Here is an 18874-nt window from a genome sequence, read left to right as displayed (position 1 = left end):
GGTAGCACCTGCTTTGTCCATTCCCTGGCTCACAGAGGAAGACCTCTACCGTTGACTACTTCCTAATGAATCACAGTAGTTTACCTGGTCAACCTTTGGAGCTGGAACACAAAATATTTAGAGAAAATATCTGTCTTTCAGGGGACTTGTTGCTAAGTGTACTAGTGAAGATTACTTGCATTACTCTCAGTTCCAAATCAATTAAAAAAGAAATCTAAAACTAACCTACACAGATCACAACACGAAGGCATTGTTTAAAATCTTCCATTTTTCCATCTGTTTGTGTTTTTCTGAACCACCATTGATGCTAACTTAGACTCAAATTTACATAAGAGTCAGAAACCATCTAACTGTTCCCCAACCTTTTCATCTGCTACTAAGGTCTCTTAAAAGGATTTCAACTTCGCCTGAGATGGGAGGAGGAGGTGGTGGTGGTGGTGGTGGTGGTGGTGGTGGTGGTGGTGGTGGTGGTAGAGGTAGAGGTAGAGATTTAAATAAAAGGTGGTTTTCCTCATCCTCAAGAGGAAATAGCGCCGTCAACATCTTTTCCCCATCTGCCTGTTTGCTCCCTCCCTCCGTCTTTAAAAAAAAAAAGCGGTCCAGATGTAACCACTGTACCCATCTACCTCCCTTTCCCTCCTCCCCCCCCCCCGCCCCCGCAAGCATCTGAACCGCCTATGATGTCATAATCACAATCCCATTACCTCATCCTGATTGGGGGGGGCGTAGAAGGAGGAGACACAGTAGCCAGCCTGGGCCCTCTCCAGCTTTCCAAAGTGTTCTGGGTGAGGGCTAATTACGGAACCAATTGGGAAGAGCTCTACAATCGTTAGAATTCCTGGGTTTATAAGGTTCGGAAACGATCTGGCAGCTGAAAAGGTGCACCAGGGACTCCAAGCAGGCCCTAATCGGCGCGCGGACTACATTTCCCGGCTGTCTTCACGCCGCGGACGGGTCCTCTGCAGGGGGAAAGGGGATTCCTCACTAGAGGCGGCGGTATGGGGCCGGACTGGAGAACAGGTGAGAGGAGCCTAGGGTAATAATAGTACGTCGTTCGAACCAAATGGAAAACGGCTTTTGCACTGACGGCAGAAGGGAGGGCAGGGGCGATACCTTTGTTTACCTTCATCAGGCACCGCTTCCCCCGTGAGTTTGAAGATATGCTTCCAGCTGGGCACGTCCATATTCTTCGATATTTTAGGGGGGTGACTCAGTGGAGAGGAAATCATCCTCATCCCTAAATCAAAACGCAAGGCTCCTTTCGGATAGCGCTGTCGGAGAAAGATTTTGAGAGAGCGTCGACGCTAGGGCCCGGGTCCCCGCGGGCGGCTCCGGAGGAATCTTCCAACTGGTGTGATCCTCCCACGCTCCTCAGGGGCCCATTGGTTGGCGCCGGCGCCTTTTAAGGGCACCGTGGGGCGAACGGACCGCTCAGAGCTGCTCCGGCCGCGGCCCAGGGAGCTGTAGGAGCCGCGGTAGGTGGCGGAGGGCAGGTGGCGCCGGGGCCTTGGGGCGGGCACCTCTGCTGTCCCTCCTCCGCCCTCCCCTCCCCCAGCCCGGCCGCCCGCGCGCTTGGGCCTCGCAGGCCGCCTCCGCGGGGCGAGCACGGGACCTGGTGGGGGAGGGGGAGGGGGAATGCTCAAGTCCCAGACCCTCTCAATCCCTTGCATTCGAGTTCGTTTCCCTGAGCCGGATGATGGCAGCTGAGTGAGAGGAGGCAAACGACAGGCCCCTTGAGCGAACCCTGCCGCCCCCCCCACCACCAGGGGCCAGCGGATGCTCAATGCCCCACCCCACGGGGACAGGCAAGGCAGCAAAGGGAGAGGTTGAAGATTGGAGGGGGCCTAGCCTTTTGCTTCTTCATCGGGGTTGGGGGAGGGGTGCTCCCCACTTGTCACCCCTGTACCAACCAGAGCCATATGGAGAAAGAGCAGTCTTACCCACTTACCTGTGCCTGCACCTCCCTGCCTGTCTTGTTTTCCTTTAGTCTCCCCCAGAGGTGTGGGGCTGGGACCTGGGGGCCTGGTCCCCAGGGGATTTGTGATTCTCCTCCCCTTAGCTTGACTTGGTCCTAGGTCCTTCAGGTTTCTGCACAACCTCAGCATCCCTGAGGCCTGAATGTCAGTTGTTCCTGCCATGTATGGGAGTTTGTGTGGGGGTCTGATTTTAGGGGGTTTGTGGAGGATGGAAAATCTAGACTAAGAGTTGGGCTAGTGGGGTTGTGGGGAGGGCCTCGAGGCCTGCTGCTCAGTGAAGGGTTCATGTTATTAAGCGGAGAAGTTTTAACTTGTTTGGTGAACGTTCAGGGCTCTCTACCCTCAGATACACAAAATGGAAGGGAAAACAAGGCAACAAGAGAGGGCTCCTTAGACTTTTTCAGTGCCCACACCAGAAAGAGCAGGCCCCTCGCGGAGCTGGTTTGCCTTCTTTTGTGTCCTGGTTTGATTCCTTATGGCTTCCGTTCTGTTCCCCCTCTCAGCCTGGCCTGTTTTAGGAAACTCAGCCTGAGAGTATCAGTTGCGTGTTGGTAGTTGCATTGTTCCAATTACCGCCGTGTGTGGCCATATCCCAACAATTAAAATGCAGAAAAACACAAAATCACTCTCTTCACTTGGTCCCAAAGAGGCCAGAGAGTTTGCCGTTTGGCCAAATGCCTCATGAAAAGCTTGAAAGAGTTTGCTTCGCTCCCTGCTCCTCAATGGCTGGTCAGCCTGTGAGGCCTGGAGTAAAAGCTTACACTCAGGTTCCCTTTCTGGTTGGCCTTTGAGGACAGTTAAGAAACTAAGAGCAGAAGTGATACAAGGATTAGCTTCTGCCCCAGGAATTTAGGGGAAACAACTAAAAGGGAGCTCTCAGGAAACTATAGGACTTTGTTCAGAGTGGTGGTACTAATGCATGAAAACAAACGATAGTTAACTGTAATGATCATTGACTTCTCTGGCACCTTTTCCCAAAAAACTCTCCCAAGTATATTCAGATGTATTTCTTTACTCTTTGTGGTCTCCTTCTAAGGTGGGAATGAAATGAGGATGATGCCATCTTTTTTTGTAAAAGTAGAGTGATCTGCCCCCAAGGTCACAGAAGAGCCCTCTTGGGCTTCTGTTGGTAAGAAGCCAGAGATAGATTCTTATTGCCTTCCTCATCTTCATGATATCATCACTTCTGGCACCATGGGGCTTTAGAGTAACAAACAGGAGGGATGAGAAACTGCAGCCAGTGGACTCCTGATTTGTATAGGCCAGATGGTATGCTTTTGTACATTATTCACATTTCATGTTATGTTGTTCTCCTACTGTTTGGCATATTATTCTGCCCGTTTTACTTATGGGTAATCTGAGGCCAGGGCAGGTTAAATGGTTTTAGAACTAACAGAGAAAGTTGTAAAGGTACAGATTTCTTGGTCTTTTGTTTTCTATACGGGTAAATACTACATGGTGAGTTGTCTGCCTGGTGGTCATTTTTGGGAATGAAGAGAACAAAACTATTGTGACACTAAGTTAACCTCTCCAGGTCCCTTGAGTAAGGCCCCTCAGGCAATTGTGTGCTGAAGAAGCCTGTTCTCTGATGAGTTGGCTTGTTTCTACCAGAAATTGACCCCGGAGAGTTTTAATTAATTGTATTCATAGTCTTTGTGATAGATTAGCCTAAAATCTTAGTTTAATGGAATCAGAGTTGCTTTTATTATCCATACAGTTGAAATGTAATGGAAATTACCCTGATAGTAGTCCTTTGTCCTCTTCCATTTTACCACATTATTACTCACATCTGTTGGAAAATAATATATCAAATGCTTAAGGTAAGGGAGGACATAAAATCTCATTTTAATTGGTCTGAAGCAAAAAAAAAAAAAAAAATCCTATAACTGCCAAACCTTTCTCTTCACCATTAGAATGCTTAGAGTTTAGGAGAGAGTACTTCTGTTCTCTTTTGACCCTGACTGTAAGTTAAAATATTGGATTAATCAAGATGGGAATAACAATTTGGGCATCCCTTTCTTTTCCTTTTCGCTGTTTTCCAAGTGGTACTGAGATTCTGGATAGACTTAAGCTGAATATGAACCAGGTTAGTAATGGCAGTAAGTCTCAGCTTGCTTGTCAACTCCAGTTCATTTTACTGGATATCTGTAGTGCCAAGTTCAGAGTGTTTCTGAGGAAGAAGCCTAAGACTTTGTTTAGGATTAGCAAGAAAGAACTGTGATCCATTAATAATGTCTGCCAGAGGTATAGGGGTGCTGTGGTATGTATGCCATGCATTTTCCATCTCTGGACCAGGTACATCTCTAATATCACTTGGGGCTGGTCCCTCTGTAATTGGCAGACTCAGCAGGCATGACTGGAGAGGGAAGTCCCAATGGTGCTAGAATGGTGCTGCAGTGGCAGAAGACGGCTCACGAGTGAGGTCTGGAAGAACAACAGGGAAGACATCCATCATTTGCTCCAAAGTGTGCAAGTCAAATCCTGGGGAGAATCATGATAACCCTGATCACTGAGCAGCTGCAGAAGCAGACTCTGGATGAGCTGAAATGCACACGCTTCAGCATCAGTCTGGTAAAAGACCAGTCTTCCTGCTTCTCCACGACCCCCCCTCCTTTTTTCTGAGGCTGTTTGTTGCTACTACTACACCCTGTCCTGTGCTGTATGAATCATGGTACTTACACTGAAGAGCCCATTGAAGGCTCAAAACCCAGCCCAAAAGGAAGGGGGCAAGGGATTGTTCCACTGATGTAGAAGGGACACTAAAACTTGGGTGGAGAAGGGTTTGAGATGTTGGAAGATGTGGATTGTTTTACTGACTAACTTGGGAAGACAAGAGGAAGAGAACACTTAGGAGTCCCTCACATCCCTACAGTCCACAAATTTCAGGGATGAGCTGAAGAGGGCGTCCCGAAAATCTTTCAGCGTGTTCTGAACTCAAATGACTGTGGATATTCTCTCTCTCTTAGCCTTTGCCTGATCATGCAGACATCTCCAATTGTGGGAACCCTTTCCAGCTTGTGTCTGGTAAGGCATCTTTATCTGTGTGTTTGCTTATGTGAGAGAGTTGAGTGTGTGTATGCCTATACCTGCATTCATACATTTCGTCCATTGACTTCCAGTCACTAGCCTGTCTGCAGATCTTGATTGCAAGGAGCACCTTCAAAGGTTACCATTTGTTTCTACTGCTCCAGGATGGAAGTTACCTATTTGATTTCCTCTTTTTCCAACTTTGTTGAGACTTTCTTTTTTTTTTTTTTTGAGACTTTCATATTCTGATTTTTTTTTAAAGAGGCAGTAATATTCACATGACTCAGAATCTTTTTTAATAACAAAAAGGCTTCGTGGAGAAAAGTCTCCCTTGCACTCATACTTACTCCCTATTTACCAGCTTCCATCATTTTCCTAAAAGTAAGTAACCCTTGTTAGTATTAGTTTCTTAATGATCCAGCCAGAGCTGCTTTATACAAATGAAACCAACATAATGTATATTCTTAGTCCCACTATTTTGTTCAATATAAAAGTTTCTGTACTGTATATGTTACTCTATATTGATTTTTTTTCCTTTTAACTATTTTTTGTAAACTTAAATTTCATTAGGAGATACTCCTTGTGAATACATTGAGGAGTCTTTTTTTTTTTACTATCAGCATGTTGCATTGTTAGAGGTAGCATAGTTTAATCTGTTGGTTCTCATTTAGATCATTTTGAGTCTTATGACAAAACTTTGCTGAATAACCTTGTACAGATGCCGTTTTGCATATGTAAAAAGATATCTAAGGTATAAATTTCTATATAATGAATTACTCCATCAGAGATTTTGTGATTTTGTAGACATTAAGATGAAGTGAGTGTTGCTAGGCCATTATACATCTTGTTTTGTTTTCTGGGATACCTGACAAGGAAAATGTGTTGGCAGAAGCTTCTCCACCCAACCTCTGTCTCCTGTTTATTAAATATTTCCTGGGAGCCAGGTACTGCCCTATAAGTATACAACAGGTACATGATTCCTGCTGTCATGGAGATTAATGTAGGGGAGCTGTTGACCAAGTAAAGTAAAATGTGAGTTTTCTCCATCATCATATCTGAACTCCATATACTTGTTAGTTGCTTCAGATATCCTGCAAATACCAGCCAGCTAATCAGAGAAAGTTGTACAGTTTGGCCTAAATAGAGAGAGCGAGAACCATTCCTTGTAGTTTGTTTCCTCTCCCATTATGGTCTTCCCATTTTGTTTGGATTTTTAAAAAGGCTCAAGAAAGAAGAATGGGGTGGGGGAAGCTGTCCCCAAATACATAAGTAAAGGCAGTAGGAAGTCTTAAGTGTTTCCCAGGCATGGGTTCCTCCACAAAAGCCTTTTTCCTAACCTCTTTGGTTTAGGGAGCTGGGAGCTCTGTTGGTGTAGTCTATAGGGAGTTGCACAGCTAACCAAAAAAAGTAATCCCTCTGTAGCCCCTCTGTCAGTTTGAACCCACCAGCAGCTCCATGGGAGAAAGATGAGCAATCTCCTGCATGATTTACAGCCTTTTATAACCTGCTGGAGAGTCAGCAGTGAATCAGTTCCAACTTGACTGCAATGAATTTTGGTAGTGCATTAGAAAAAAAGTGATGTCTGTCTACTGTTTGGCAGCACATGGAAAGAAGAAAGACCTAGGAAGGAGTGGAGTGGGGCAAGAAGGTGCAGAGCAGGTCTGAGTGGAGTGGGGTAAGGGGTAAGCAGAACGTAAACATGCATATGTCTATTTTGACTTGCTTTGCCTTGGAGAGGGAACGTCAGAGAGTACATAACAGTAGATTTTAGATTTTAGGTGGCTTCACACAGTGGAAGCAATATAACAGTGGTTAAGGGTCTTGGGCTTGGCATCACTTAGGTTCGAATCCTTTGTACATTTAATTGCTGTATAGTCTTGGACAAGGGACAAGTTACTGGACTTATCTATGAAATGGAAATGATAATACTAATGCCCGTTGTTGTTGTTAGGTGCCATCCAGTTAAGCATGACTCAGTAACTCTGTGAACAGCAGGTGTTTCTCTATTGTTCATTGGGTTTCAGAGGCCTGTTTTTTAAGAAGTGGATAGCCAATTTGCTTCCTAGTCTGTCTTAATCTGAGAGTGCTACTAAAACCTATTCACCCTTGGTGAACATGAAGTTTGTGGTGGATAAATAAATATTATAACTTACCTAAAGTGACCAGTGCTCAGAATATAGATGTGCTGTTGTTGAATAGAGTTAACTATTGTTAATATTATTTTTAATATAAATGCCTTCCAGAAGGTGCTTCCTGGAAGGGCCTTCCCCAGTGTTCCTGTGCCGAGTTCCCGGACAGCCTCAACCTCAGCTACCACCCCTCAGGCTTGAGCCTGCACCTCAGACTACCCAGCCGGGGAAGCTCCCCACAGGAGCAACCCCTGCCCCAAGTCCTAGGCCCTGAACCCCCAGACCCAGAGAAGCTTCCTGTGACCCCTGCCCCTCCTTCCAAGAGGCACTGCCGCTCACTTTCAGTGCCCGTGGACCTGTCTCGCTGGCAGCCAGTGTGGCGGCCCGCCCCCTCCAAGCTGTGGACTCCCATCAAGCACAGGGGCAGTGGTGGAGGGGGCGGGCCGCAGGTGCCTCACCAGAGCCCCCCGAAGCGGGTCTCCAGCCTCAGGTTCCTCCAAGCTCCCAGTGCCTCTTCTCAATGTGCTCCAGCTCACAGACCCTACAGCCCCCCTTTCTTCAGCCTTGCTCTAGCCCAAGATTCCTCTCAACCCTGTGCTGCCTCCCCACAAAGTGGCTCCTGGGAGAGTGATGCTGAGTCCCTGTCACCTTGTCCACCCCAGCGCCGCTTCTCCCTATCACCCAGCCTGGGCCCACAGGCAAGCCGCTTTCTGCCCTCTGCCCGGAGCTCCCCTGCATCTTCCCCTGAGCTCCCCTGGAGACCGCGAAGTCTCCGCAACCTCCCCCGGAGCCGCTCACAGCCTTGTGATTTGGATGCCCGCAAAGCTGGGGTCAAGCGGCGCCACGAGGAGGACCCCCGGCGGCTGCGGCCTTCCTTGGACTTTGACAAGATGAATCAGGTGGGTCTGGCAGGACTAGGGGAGGGTGGATAGGAACTGAGGTCTCTGTTCTAGTCCTGCTGAGATCCATATTCAGCCTCTGAGTAGGAATCTTAGGGAGCCCCACTAAAGGCATTTACCTTCCTCTTAAAAGAAGCATAAGTCACAAAAGTCCCATCATCAGTGTCCCTACCCGCTCGTACTCTTGGTAGGTTTTGTCACTTGCTCGTCACTGTTTCAAATGTATCTGTGCGAACTTAAGTTACTACATCATCTATACAACAAATGCTTTTTGACTTTACACTATGATTGCAGTCGTTAAATTCACCTCCATGTGTTTTTACATTCTTCTAGGACACTTGAGTCACATGTCATACTGGTTGGTCTCCAATCATTTATCAAATGTTTATTAAATACCTACTGTGTACCAGCTTCTGACTCCTACCCACTGTGGTGGAGTCAGTTCTGACTCTGCTGTTTCTGAGACTTAAACCTTTATGGGAGGAGACTACCTGTCTTTCTCTCTCACACATTGGGTGGTAGATTCCAGCTGCTTACCTTTCTGCCAGCAGCCAAACATATAACACACTTTATACCACCAGGCACTGTACTTCTCACTAGATACTGATAATTTAATAGTGTAGATAATATCCCTGCCTGCATAGAGCTTATTATAAATAAATTTTTAATATTGAGTCTTTTGGAACCAGTGCTTTCTTTGAAGAACTATGCATGCACAGTAAGTTTTCCAGATTTTATCAGAGAATTCACCTATCTCATCCTAAAGCCGAGGACCCCTGTCTTCAAGAAAAACTGAAAGGGACCCTTTGAGAAATTACTTGGGCCAGGACACCCTCGAAAGTTAATGTTTTTCTTTGCCTTCTTAACTTTATTTGTTTGTTTGTTTGACAGAAACCATACTCAGGAGGTCTCTGTCTCCAAGATACAGCCCGGGAAGGCAGCAGCGTTTCTCCACCGTGGTTCATGGCCTGTAGCCCACCACCACTCTCTGCTTCCTGCAGCCCTATTGAGGGTTCCTCCCAGGTGCTGAGTGAAAGCGAAGAGGAGGAAGAGGGGGCTGTGCGGTGGGGGCGGCAGGCTTTAAGCAAACGGACACTGTGCCAGCAGGACTTTGGGGACCTGGACCTGAATCTGATTGAGGAGAACTAAAACCGAGAGAGGCTACTTCCTGGGGCCACACAGACTGACTCTTATGGCTACTAACAAGTGTCAAGGCCCCAAGGTCGGGGGCCCAGCCTGGGAACGGGGGTGAGTGGAGGGCTCCGACTCAGGGCAGCCGGAAATCTTCTCACTCAAGGAAGCTCGACCATGCCGAAAGACTGGCCGGGACAAGATAAATGGAGCTGGTGGCGGGAGGGACAGCCTCAGATCAGACCCTTCCCATGGCGGCCCTGAGTGTGAGTATCCCTGCCACAGAGAGAGCAATGGGCAGGGAAGGAAGGGGTCTGCTGACCCCAGCTCGGGGAATTTCACTAGCCCCTTTGCTTCAAAGGGCACTTGTGTCTTAGAATTTGGCCAGGGTTGGAGGTTCAGTCAGCCTCCTTGGAGAAATTGTGTGAGAGTGTGTGCGTGCATGGGAGTGTGTTCAAATAAGGTGTGCTTGCGTAGCCTTAGGGAAGGAAGGCATTTGTTCCTTAACAGCAGAGCATTATGATGCCCCAGGACCCTGAGTGTTCAGGAGACAGTAGGCTTAGTCAAGGAGTTAGAAGGGCACCAAATTTTCCTTGTTTCTAAATAGCTCTGGAGCCAAACTTTTATCTGTAAGCATCACTGGCTCTGTCAAGGACTCTGTTTTGGGTCTTTAAGTGCTGTGACCTCAGCTAATGGTCTTTTCCTCATCCCCACCTCCTCCCACTTGGTGGACTACACATTAGAGGTGAGAAAGGAGTCTACATTTATCCTGAGCTGGCATTTTTTTCCTCATCAGATTGCCTGAGCTATATATATCCTGCCTCTCTCTCGCTAAGTAGATGTGAACACATGCAAGCAACTGAGGCAGCTATGAAGGGGCTCCATCTTTTGCGTGTCCTTTCTATTAAAGGGACCTCCCTGACTTTCTGGGTCAGAGACAAGAAAGAGCCTGTGTTGGTACCTAGTATCTATTGAAGCAAATCTGCAGCGGGGGATTCAGTTTTTAGGCCCTGCTGGTGTGGGTGAACTCACCTCAGCACTACCCATTGGAAGCAGAGTAAGGAATCCTATTGTAAGATCCGAGCCTAGCCTCTTTTTCAGACCTGCTTGAGAAATGGGTGTCAGCATTTACTCATTTGCTTGTCTTCCACTCCTGCCAGGAAATGTTTATTTGCTTCTAATTGGCCCTGAGAGACCACAGGGTGGTTGAGGCTCACAAAGGGATTGGCTGAAGATGTGTAAAGCAAAGCAAAGCAAAGGCTTTGAGGAGCGTTTGGGAGTTTGTTGTTGGATTGAATTTCCCTTTTATTTTCCCTTTTTTCTTCTTTTTCTTTTGTTTCTTAGCCACAACTTGAGCCAGGGCAGCTAGTCTCATTGGCCAAAATGATGACTTTAAGGACTGCTAGTAACCATGATAAAGGCTGGCATCAGTGGAAATGTATACTAAAGTTGCCACCATAATAGCTTGTGAGGCTTTGCACAGCTACACTTAAGAGTGTAGGACCAAATTGAACCTGCCTTTGCAGGTTATTAGAAGAAAGTTTCCTTTCCATTTCTAAGATGTTAAGACTTAAGATGCTGATGTTAAGGAAAAGATCATGGTCATTATGTTCTCTTCCTTGTGGAGTTAACATTTTGTGAGTCTCCACATGTCAAATAAGAGCATCAGTGAAACTCCTGCCTCCTTGCCTGCAATCCAGAGGATAGCTGGCCATGTCTTCTTGAGCCCCTGGCATTTAGAGGTTTTATCCTTCCAAGCCTCTTATACTAGTTACCGCACCTTACCATTGGGTCACAAATGTGGGGCCTTAGAGATCTGCTGTAGAGAAGCCAGAGAAATTGTGAGCCTAGGAGTTGACCGTCCTTGGTTTTATCCCTCCTCTGGCTCTTTTCCTCTTCAGGCCATAATTTCCCTGGTGCCAGCTTCTTTTGCTCTTGGGGCATCCTAATACCTGGGCTCTCTACTGCAGATTGGCCGTGCAAGCTTCCATTAGGCCACTGGCAATGCCAGTAGAGTCTTTGCAGACCCTAAGATAAAGAAGTGAGAGCCGTAATTCTGCCTCTATCCTGGCTTCCCTAAGGCCTTCCTTAGGGGAGAAAGTCTACAGATAATCTTAGTTGAATTCCATTACTTTTAAGACTGGAAAGTTAAACTCAACCATAACTATCATCTTGCTTCCCAGTCTTAAGCACCCATGGCCCTGGGGCAAGCCTTTTCAAGAAGTGGTTCATTTTGCTTTACACAATCTGTTCTAGCAGTTCTGTGTAAACCAGATGCTATTTTTTTTTCCAGTGCATTTGGATTGCTGACCATTTAAAAGCAGGCTATGATTGCTTCTTTTGTAAAGTAAGCAACTTCCCTCTACTTTAGCTGTTTTTGACTATTTGGATTTTCACATATTGGGCTTACCCAGAGTAGAGCACACCTCTACAGGGCTTGTGGTTGACGCTGGGTAGCCATCTGCATCTGTGCTGTGTGTGTGGTGTGGCTGACCGGTAGGTGAGTATTCCTGCGTGTGTGAGTGAAGCCACTCCCAGGCTGGTGCTCTCCTCCTGTGCCCGGTGACTGCCCAGTGGCAGCTCCAGCTGCCCTTCACTCCCACCTGCTGCCAAAGTCCCTGTGCTAATGGGATTACAAATACAAAAAGTGAAAAAAAAATTTCGTAAACTTTGTTTTATATTAAAAACAAAAACAAAAAAACCCATAAGTCTGTGTGTGTTAAACATGAGGTCCTGCCTCTGTGGCTGTGTTTGAAAAAATAAAGTTTTATTAGAATAATCCATTTTCCCAAGCAACCTTGTGTACTCAGTGTCTTCTTCCCATCCCCACAAAGAAAAGTAAGGGAGAAGGCCCCTAACTCTTGCAAGCCCTTCTTCAAGGACATGGCTGGGCCTTGACCCTTAGAGTGCCTAAGCCCTCACAGATCGAAGCAGATTATGGCCTGTGGCCCACGCTTCTGTTAAGTCGTTGGTTATTTCTGAAGTCTGGTTTGCTCTCTTTCCATGAAATTTCTACTTGTCTCCTTTTTCCTGCTGTTATTCTCCCTTCCAGCAGGTTGAAGTCAAGTATTATTACATCCCAGTCCCTTAAGAAGTGATCAATGGTACTGTCAGGAACTTGTCTGGATTGGTTTATAGGCTTTGGGAGGTGGGGAGAATTAACAAGGAATTCTTTTTTGGGGATGTGAGAGAGTGTGTGTGTGTGTGTGTGTGTGTGTGTGTGTACCATCAAATCAGATCCAACTGGCACAGGCACAGGAGGAGATTGCCCCTCCTCTACAGCAGAGCATCTGGTGGATTCCAGCTGTGTACCAATAGGATTGCAGTGCAGCTTCCCTTAAGGAATTTCTTAAGGTTTTTCATGTTATATCTTGGAGAGAAGGAGATTTTGTCATCAGAATTCAGATTCTAAAATTTAGGTCATTTTCTATCCTAAAGATAATTCTGTTAGCAAATTATCCTAGTAGCAGAGTTTCTCTTTTTGTCATAGAAGGTATTTTCTCCTAATGCTTTAATTTGGAATGCTTATTTGCTAAAAGCTAGTTGGCTCGCTTGCTCTCTATAGACCTTTATTCCACCCGTTTTTCTTCCTAAGTTAACATTCTTCCAACGTGTGTGAGTGTACTTGCTTAGAGATCCAAACAGGAGCCTCTGTCCCTAAAGCTTAGCCTTTCTTTACCAGTTGTGGTGCTGACTTGCCATGCAGCAAGAGTCAAGTTCCTTTAGCCTATGTCCCAGTTTCCTCCTTCAGACGGGGGCCACTCATCATTGAACATCAATGAATTGTGCAGGACAGGATTGGCTTGACTACCTGAGCTGCAACCGTTCAGCGGTTGGAAATACATTCTAAAGAGAGTGGGAGTTGTCACCTGCCCTGGAAACAAAAGAGGGACTAAGTGGCGAGGGCAGTGTTTTTTTGTGTGTCCCCACATCCCTCCTACCTTTTAAAACCATTCCTTCATTTCTCTTACTATAGTAGGGTTAAAGTTTGAACATCTGAAGTGCTTGTCCCTCACCCAACCTTTCTTTCCTGTCATTTTTAGGTTTTCAGGCACTATTCTTTTGTGAAGCCCAGTGTGGTTATAGTTTCTGTTCCTGAAGAGCTACTAGTTTGTGAAAGCATGTAAACTCCATGAGGGCACGAGTTTTGTCTTTACGTTTGGATCTTGAACACTTTAAGATTCTAGCACAAGAAAAGTGCCTTGCAGATTTTCTTGAATGAGTTTCCCAACCTCTACCCTTTCAATCCCTAACCGTAAGTGTATTTTCTGTCTCTGGTGCTGGGAGAAACATTGGACACTGAGGTAACAGAGTTCTATGTGCAAGAAAACCCCAGCAGTGATTTCGGATAGGAAAATGGCAAAGCAGCTAGGTGTCTTAGGTGGACTCACTCTTGGGAATCACCATCCTACCAACTACAACCTGTACTTGAACAGGAATCTCTCTCAGTCCAGACAAACATTTTGAAACCTCAGGTTGGAATCAGAAGTTCCAAAGAACAGTGAGAGACTACGTTGAAGTAAGCATTTCCTTAGTGTTCCGTAGTGTTAATTCTAAAATGACTTCTCTAAAAATGTTATACTTTTACTAAAGCCCATAATTGGTGGCCTTTTATAGTCATGTTCTGGACAGGAGATAACTTGGAAGTCGCAACTCTTAAGAAGAACAAGTTATTTCTAGGAAATGAAATGGCCACTTGAATAATAATCATGGGTAGACATGGTCTTTAGGGAGTTGAGCTGCTAAACCAAAGGTCACACCTCTCCGATAGTTTAAATCTACAAGTGGCTTAGTGGGAAAATGTTGGGCAATCATGTGATTTACAGCTTCCCAAACCTACTGGAAGGTCAACTCTGAGTTCCAACTCCACAGTAAATTGAGTTAATCAGTGATTGGTAACAGCTTCCATATATACTCAAATCTGTGTCTCTGTGAAACCATAGAAATGCTATTTGTCTCTGTTGTTACCATGGAATTAAATAAGGTGGTCCATTACTTGGTGTTTGAACTAAGGCTGCCACCATAGTAATCTAGCCAAAAGTCTTAGCATCTTCCCTGTTCTAGAGTCCATGCTTCTAGTAACTCAGAAGGACCTGTTTATAATCTACAAAACAAACAGAAGAGTGAAGGAACCTTTGCCCTAGCACTACTGTTTCTTTGGTAAGATGTGCTACTGACTGAGGGAAGACAAATCTTTTTCCTACTGGTTTCTTCCCATTTCCCCTAAAATTGAGTTGAGAAATGCCTGGGCTTACACAGTAACACTGGCCAACTAGGAAAGGGAAGTTCCATGGGTTTTAAAGCAACAACCATGATATTGTCACACCACACAAGCTTTTAGCCAATGGAAGGTGTCATTATTGCACCCCTGTAGATTGTCCAGAAGAAACCCATTAAGTATTTGCTGGCAGTGTAGAATGTGGCTGCAACAATGGCTCTAAAAGCAGTGAGTGTGAGGATGACACAAGACTGGGCATTGTTTTGTTCTTTTGTACATAGGGTTGCTATGAGTCAAAACCAAGTTAGCCCCTGATGACATAGAATGGGATTTCCTGGGTGGTGCAAATAGTTGGCATACTTGACTGTTAGTTGAAAGGTTTAGAGTTCAAGCTATCATGAAAGAGCCTTGGAGATTGGCTTCCAAAAAGTCAATGAAGATGCACTTGTAGGATGGTTCTACCAACCCTCATGGGGTCACAATTTGAATTAACTCCAAGGGAATTGGTTTGGTATGCTAATTACCAATGAAAAAGTAGACATTTTACTTTAGAGGCTAAAGAGTGGAAGGTGTTAAGTCCTCTAAACGGTAGCAATTGTAGGCCTTATTTTTAGGATAGGAAACCAAGGTGGTATGAGCCATGGGCTTATTTCAGAATCATCCACGTGATAGGTACTTTGGCCCTCAGTCCCCTGCCTAAGGAAGATGATCTTTGATGTTTGAGAGGGTAAGCTAAAGCTTCCTCAGATAGAGAACCCCTCTGAAGGAAGAAGGGTAGGACCAAGATGGTGCCAAGGGGGATCCGCCCACTTCCCTACCCCCGGCCAAACTCGCAATTCCCCTCCCGACCGCAGGGGGCACTGCAGGTCCCGGGGAGGAAGGGGCGGAGCGCTACGAGGGGCCCAGAGCTGCAGCCCCGCTCCGGAGCGCGGGGGGCGCTGTGAGGACCCCAGGCTGTGGCTCCGCTCCCGACCACGGGGGGCGCTGCGCGGCGCCGGTGGTTGGTGGTGGCTGTTGGGGGGGGTGGGGGGGAGCCGCGGCCGCGGGTGGTGCGGAGGGAGGCCTTGCGGGCGGATCGGGCGCTCGGTGGTGGAGGTGGTGGGAGGCGGTGGGCTGGAGTCCGGGCGGCCCTGGCGATGGCGGACGCGGCGGCTTCGCCGGTGGGCAAGCGGCTGCTGCTTCTGTTCGCGGACACCGCGGCGTCAGCCTCGGCCTCGGTCCCCGCGGCGGCGGCGGCGGCGGCGGCAAGCGGAGATCCAGGGCCTGCGCTGCGCACTCGGGCCTGGCGGGCCGGCACGGTGCGGGCCATGAGCGGGGCGGTGCCCCAGGACCTAGCGGTGAGTGGCGGCCGAGTGAGGCACTCGAGACCGGGGCTGAGGGGCCTGGAGGCGGCCTCCCCGGGGGCCTTTGTGAGGGGGCGGTGGGGTAGGGGTGCCCTAGTTCCGCGCCCCCCGATCTCCTCAGCGCCCCCCGCCGGTTCCTAGGCACACAGAGCATTGGCTGGCATGGCTTCCGCGTCGAGGTGCGCGTCCCGGTCCCCCCCAGGAGGGCGGCCGGGGCGCCTCGAGCTGCTGCTTCCAGCGGGCAGGCCCCGCCTCCTGGGCGACCCCTTTCTCGGCGTCGTTTCCCCCCCACCAAGCACGCGTTTCCAACACACCCCTGAACCCCTGACTCCTCGGCCCCTCAAGTGTTTGCCCAGTGCTACCGCTGCCACTTGGCAGACGCAGACCTGTGGTCTTCAGCCTCTCCAGGGAGACCTGCACCATGTTCCCGTCCTCCCGTAGCCCCGAATGGGGCGGGAATGTGGGCTGTCGTGGGAGGCACGGGCTGCAGTTGGAGCTGCTCAGGGCTTTTTATCTGGCGGTTACTTCCTCCTTGTCAGAGCCGTGTTCTCCCTGGTCCTCTTCAGAATGGCCAGCTCTCAAGACTCTTTGAGACTCTTTTTTGCACCCTTGGATGACAGGAGTCACAGTTGTGGATGTTTGTGATAAGTTTGAGATTTGTCTTGGCAGCCAAATAGGGCTGCTGGGAATTCCTGTTTTTTTGCGACGTTCTCAGCTCCTCAGCCTCCAGTCTTAGAAGAGGTTTTGTTTTGAAACTTTGAGTTGGGACTTGGCCGCTTTCGAACGCTTGACATGGTTATTTTGTGATTAAAGTTGTTTTGTGTTGTTTAATTTGCATTCGGTACCACGATGTGTTATTTTGTTAATGTGGCGGCAAGATACCGTCTTTGAGCTGCTATAAGCCTCTTAGTTTCCTCATTCTGAGTTCTTTTCTAATGTAATAATAGATCGGCAGGTAGAAGTTGAATTTTCTTGATGGAACTTGCTTGTGCAGGTATTTTCTTCACTGTAAACTTGAAAGCATCTCGTGAGATTTAGAGATAATACCGGTTTCTGGAATTCATTTTTCTATCAATTGATTAAGTGACACTCTACACACCCCACCTCAACCCATACAGACTTTGATTGATTGGCTTGTGATTGCTCTTAGGCTTCAGCTTTGCATCTGCATTTGCTTTGATCTTTCTCCTTGCAATGTAAGAAAGACTTCTAGTACCTGAATGAGACCTCAATTGGGCGATTTTGTTAAAATATGCTGGGAATGGATGGGGTTATTAAGACAGGGATGTGAAGAGCAATCCTTGTTATGAAACACACTTCAGTGCTGAGGTGAGATAGAGGTACCTCTTCCAGATAGAGCAATCTGTTTCAGGACATTGGATGCAAAACGTACTTAAATCCCACCGTTATATGCAAACTTAACCTACAAAATAGCTTGTCCTACCTTTTCATATTGAATTTTCTAGTTCTTCCAATGCTTGTTTTCTTTATCAAATGAATTGCTAATGAACTCTGCACCTGAAATGGGTGCCCCTTCGCATAGTTTTCCTGTGTTCCGTGGGGCAGAGGTTTTTGAAGCTCATGGAAATGTTGGATATTTTTCCATTAAACCTAAGGAGTTGGTTTCTCAAAACAATTAAGTTGCAGTGATTCATGGAAATTGAAGCAAAATGTACATTGAAGCTGAATTAAGGTCTTGATGGAGCCATATGTATCGATAGGAGCAAAGACAGATTGGATTTTGAGAATACATTTGTGCTTGTCTTGTGTGTATGTGGAGGGAACACAGCAAAACTCAGAGCCTTTAGAATAAGCGTTTTACCGGCTTCCAAGATTGCTCTAGAATTGTTTTATTATAATGAAATTCTATTAATACAATGACTAGGATAGAATTAGAGCTAGCCGTTTGTTTTCCTTTTTCAATAAAGAGATTTCCTTTGGACCATGAGCTTGTGGGCCTTTCCAATTTGCACCACACACTGTAGTAAACACATCGTTCTTCCAATCAGAAGTGCTCTTCCTGTACTTAAGGGTGGAGTTTGCAAGCAACTAGCCTGTGATTGGGTAGATTTTCATTCAGTAATGTTTAAGTTGTTTTTCAGGCATGCTTGGTTTTGAGTAATGCATACCAGGGCGCCCCCTGTTAAGAATGAATAATTGAGGGATGAATGAACAAGTTTCTGAAGTGATTGGAAACACGCTCCTTAATTTTAGACTCTACTTAATACTATATTTAGAAGCATGTTTTCATCCAAAAATCCTTCAATACAGTACTGATCTATTTAATAAGCCTTTTTGAGGAAAACAATACCAAAGCTATGTGATGCCTTAAGATGAAGTATGAGGAGAAAGAAAGTCAAGTTGCTACTACTGCTTTGTGATTTTTGTTGACAAAGATATGATAAAGGGAGTTCTCCACCATCAAAGTAGCATATATTCATGACTACTGAGATGTGTAGCTGAAGTAAAAAATGAGTTTTTTTTAAAAACCCTAAGAATAACCCCTAGAATTGTAGCTTTATTTGTGTTTCAGAATAGATGTTTTGTTTTAAAAACTTCTCCCTGTGTGACCAGGTTAGTTTAATGTATTTATATGCATTTAGTTCTGTTTCCTAACATAGTGTCCTCTGTGTATGTGTTCCTGTGTCATTATTGGCACATATAGATTGCAGAAAATGTGGAACTTTCACACGTTTTAAGTATGATACATAGAGACGTGTATACAGAAGTATTTCCCTTTTTTGTTATTAAAGCATAGCTTGCATTTTGCAAAATGGCAAGCAACCACATATGTGCACAGAAATCTCTTAATAACCACCACCTCTCCCACTGATTTCCAAAGAAAGGTAAATTATGTTTGCTATCCTAGTGTTGAGGGTGTTTTATGTATACATATATGTTGATGGTGTTGCTGTGTTGTTGTTAGGTGCCACTGACTACAATTCTTGCACTTTCCTCACCGTCCCTGATATGCTCTAGGCCATTGGTACAGTCACTATGTCAGTTCATCTTGTTGAGAGTTTTCATGTCTTTCTTTGAATCTCCCCTTTTCCCAACATAGCTTTCTCCAAGGACTAATTTCTCTTGACCCAATACCTACTGTCTATGAGAGGGAGGGAGGGAGGGAGGGAGGGAGGGAGGTAGGTAGGTG

General features: G+C 46.4%; 2 protein-coding genes across 3 annotated transcripts in view; both read left to right on the top strand.

Moving 5' to 3' along the window:
• The first annotated feature begins 765 nt into the window (after positions 1–765).
• On the top strand, positions 766–9189 carry FAM53C (family with sequence similarity 53, member C). 2 transcript variants are annotated; one of them, XM_006903082.1, is made up of 5 exons: positions 766–1020; positions 4318–4547; positions 4943–5000; positions 7247–8031; positions 8923–9189. In XM_006903082.1, the coding sequence occupies exons 2-5, from the start codon at positions 4470–4472 to the stop codon at positions 9178–9180; spliced, it is 1179 nt and encodes a 392-aa protein (XP_006903144.1). In that variant the 5' UTR covers positions 766–1020; positions 4318–4469; the 3' UTR covers positions 9181–9189. The 2 variants fall into 2 exon arrangements, with proteins under 2 accessions (XP_006903144.1, XP_006903145.1); XM_006903083.1 differs by lacking the exon at positions 766–1020 and adding an exon at positions 1434–1475 and having other exon boundaries at positions 8923–9180.
• A 6261-nt stretch (positions 9190–15450) lies between these two features.
• Positions 15451–18874, top strand: part of KDM3B (lysine (K)-specific demethylase 3B) — a 110649-nt gene continuing 107225 nt past the window's right edge. Inside the window, exon 1 of the mRNA XM_006903081.1 lies at positions 15451–15717. Within this exon, the coding sequence (XP_006903143.1) occupies positions 15517–15717 (201 nt within the window). The 5' untranslated portion in view covers positions 15451–15516. The remainder of the gene's footprint in view (positions 15718–18874) is intronic.

This window comes from Elephantulus edwardii, unplaced genomic scaffold (genome assembly GCF_000299155.1).
Source record: "Elephantulus edwardii isolate Elephantulus edwardi_28Jun2011 unplaced genomic scaffold, EleEdw1.0 scaffold00507, whole genome shotgun sequence".
Lineage (NCBI taxonomy): Eukaryota > Metazoa > Chordata > Mammalia > Macroscelidea > Macroscelididae > Elephantulus > Elephantulus edwardii.
The sequence above is the reverse complement of the archived record's forward strand: the minus strand, read 5'-3'. Positions and strand labels throughout refer to the sequence as shown.

Coding starts and splice junctions, on each gene's coding strand:
- FAM53C (XM_006903082.1), top strand. CDS start 4,470: ATGATAACCCTGATCACTGAGCAGCTGCAGAAGCAGACTCTGGATGAG. Junction 4,548..4,942: donor CACGCTTCAGCATCAGTCTG/GTAAAAGACCAG, acceptor TCTCTCTCTTAG/CCTTTGCCTGATCATGCAGA. Junction 5,001..7,246: donor CCCTTTCCAGCTTGTGTCTG/GTAAGGCATCTT, acceptor AATGCCTTCCAG/AAGGTGCTTCCTGGAAGGGC.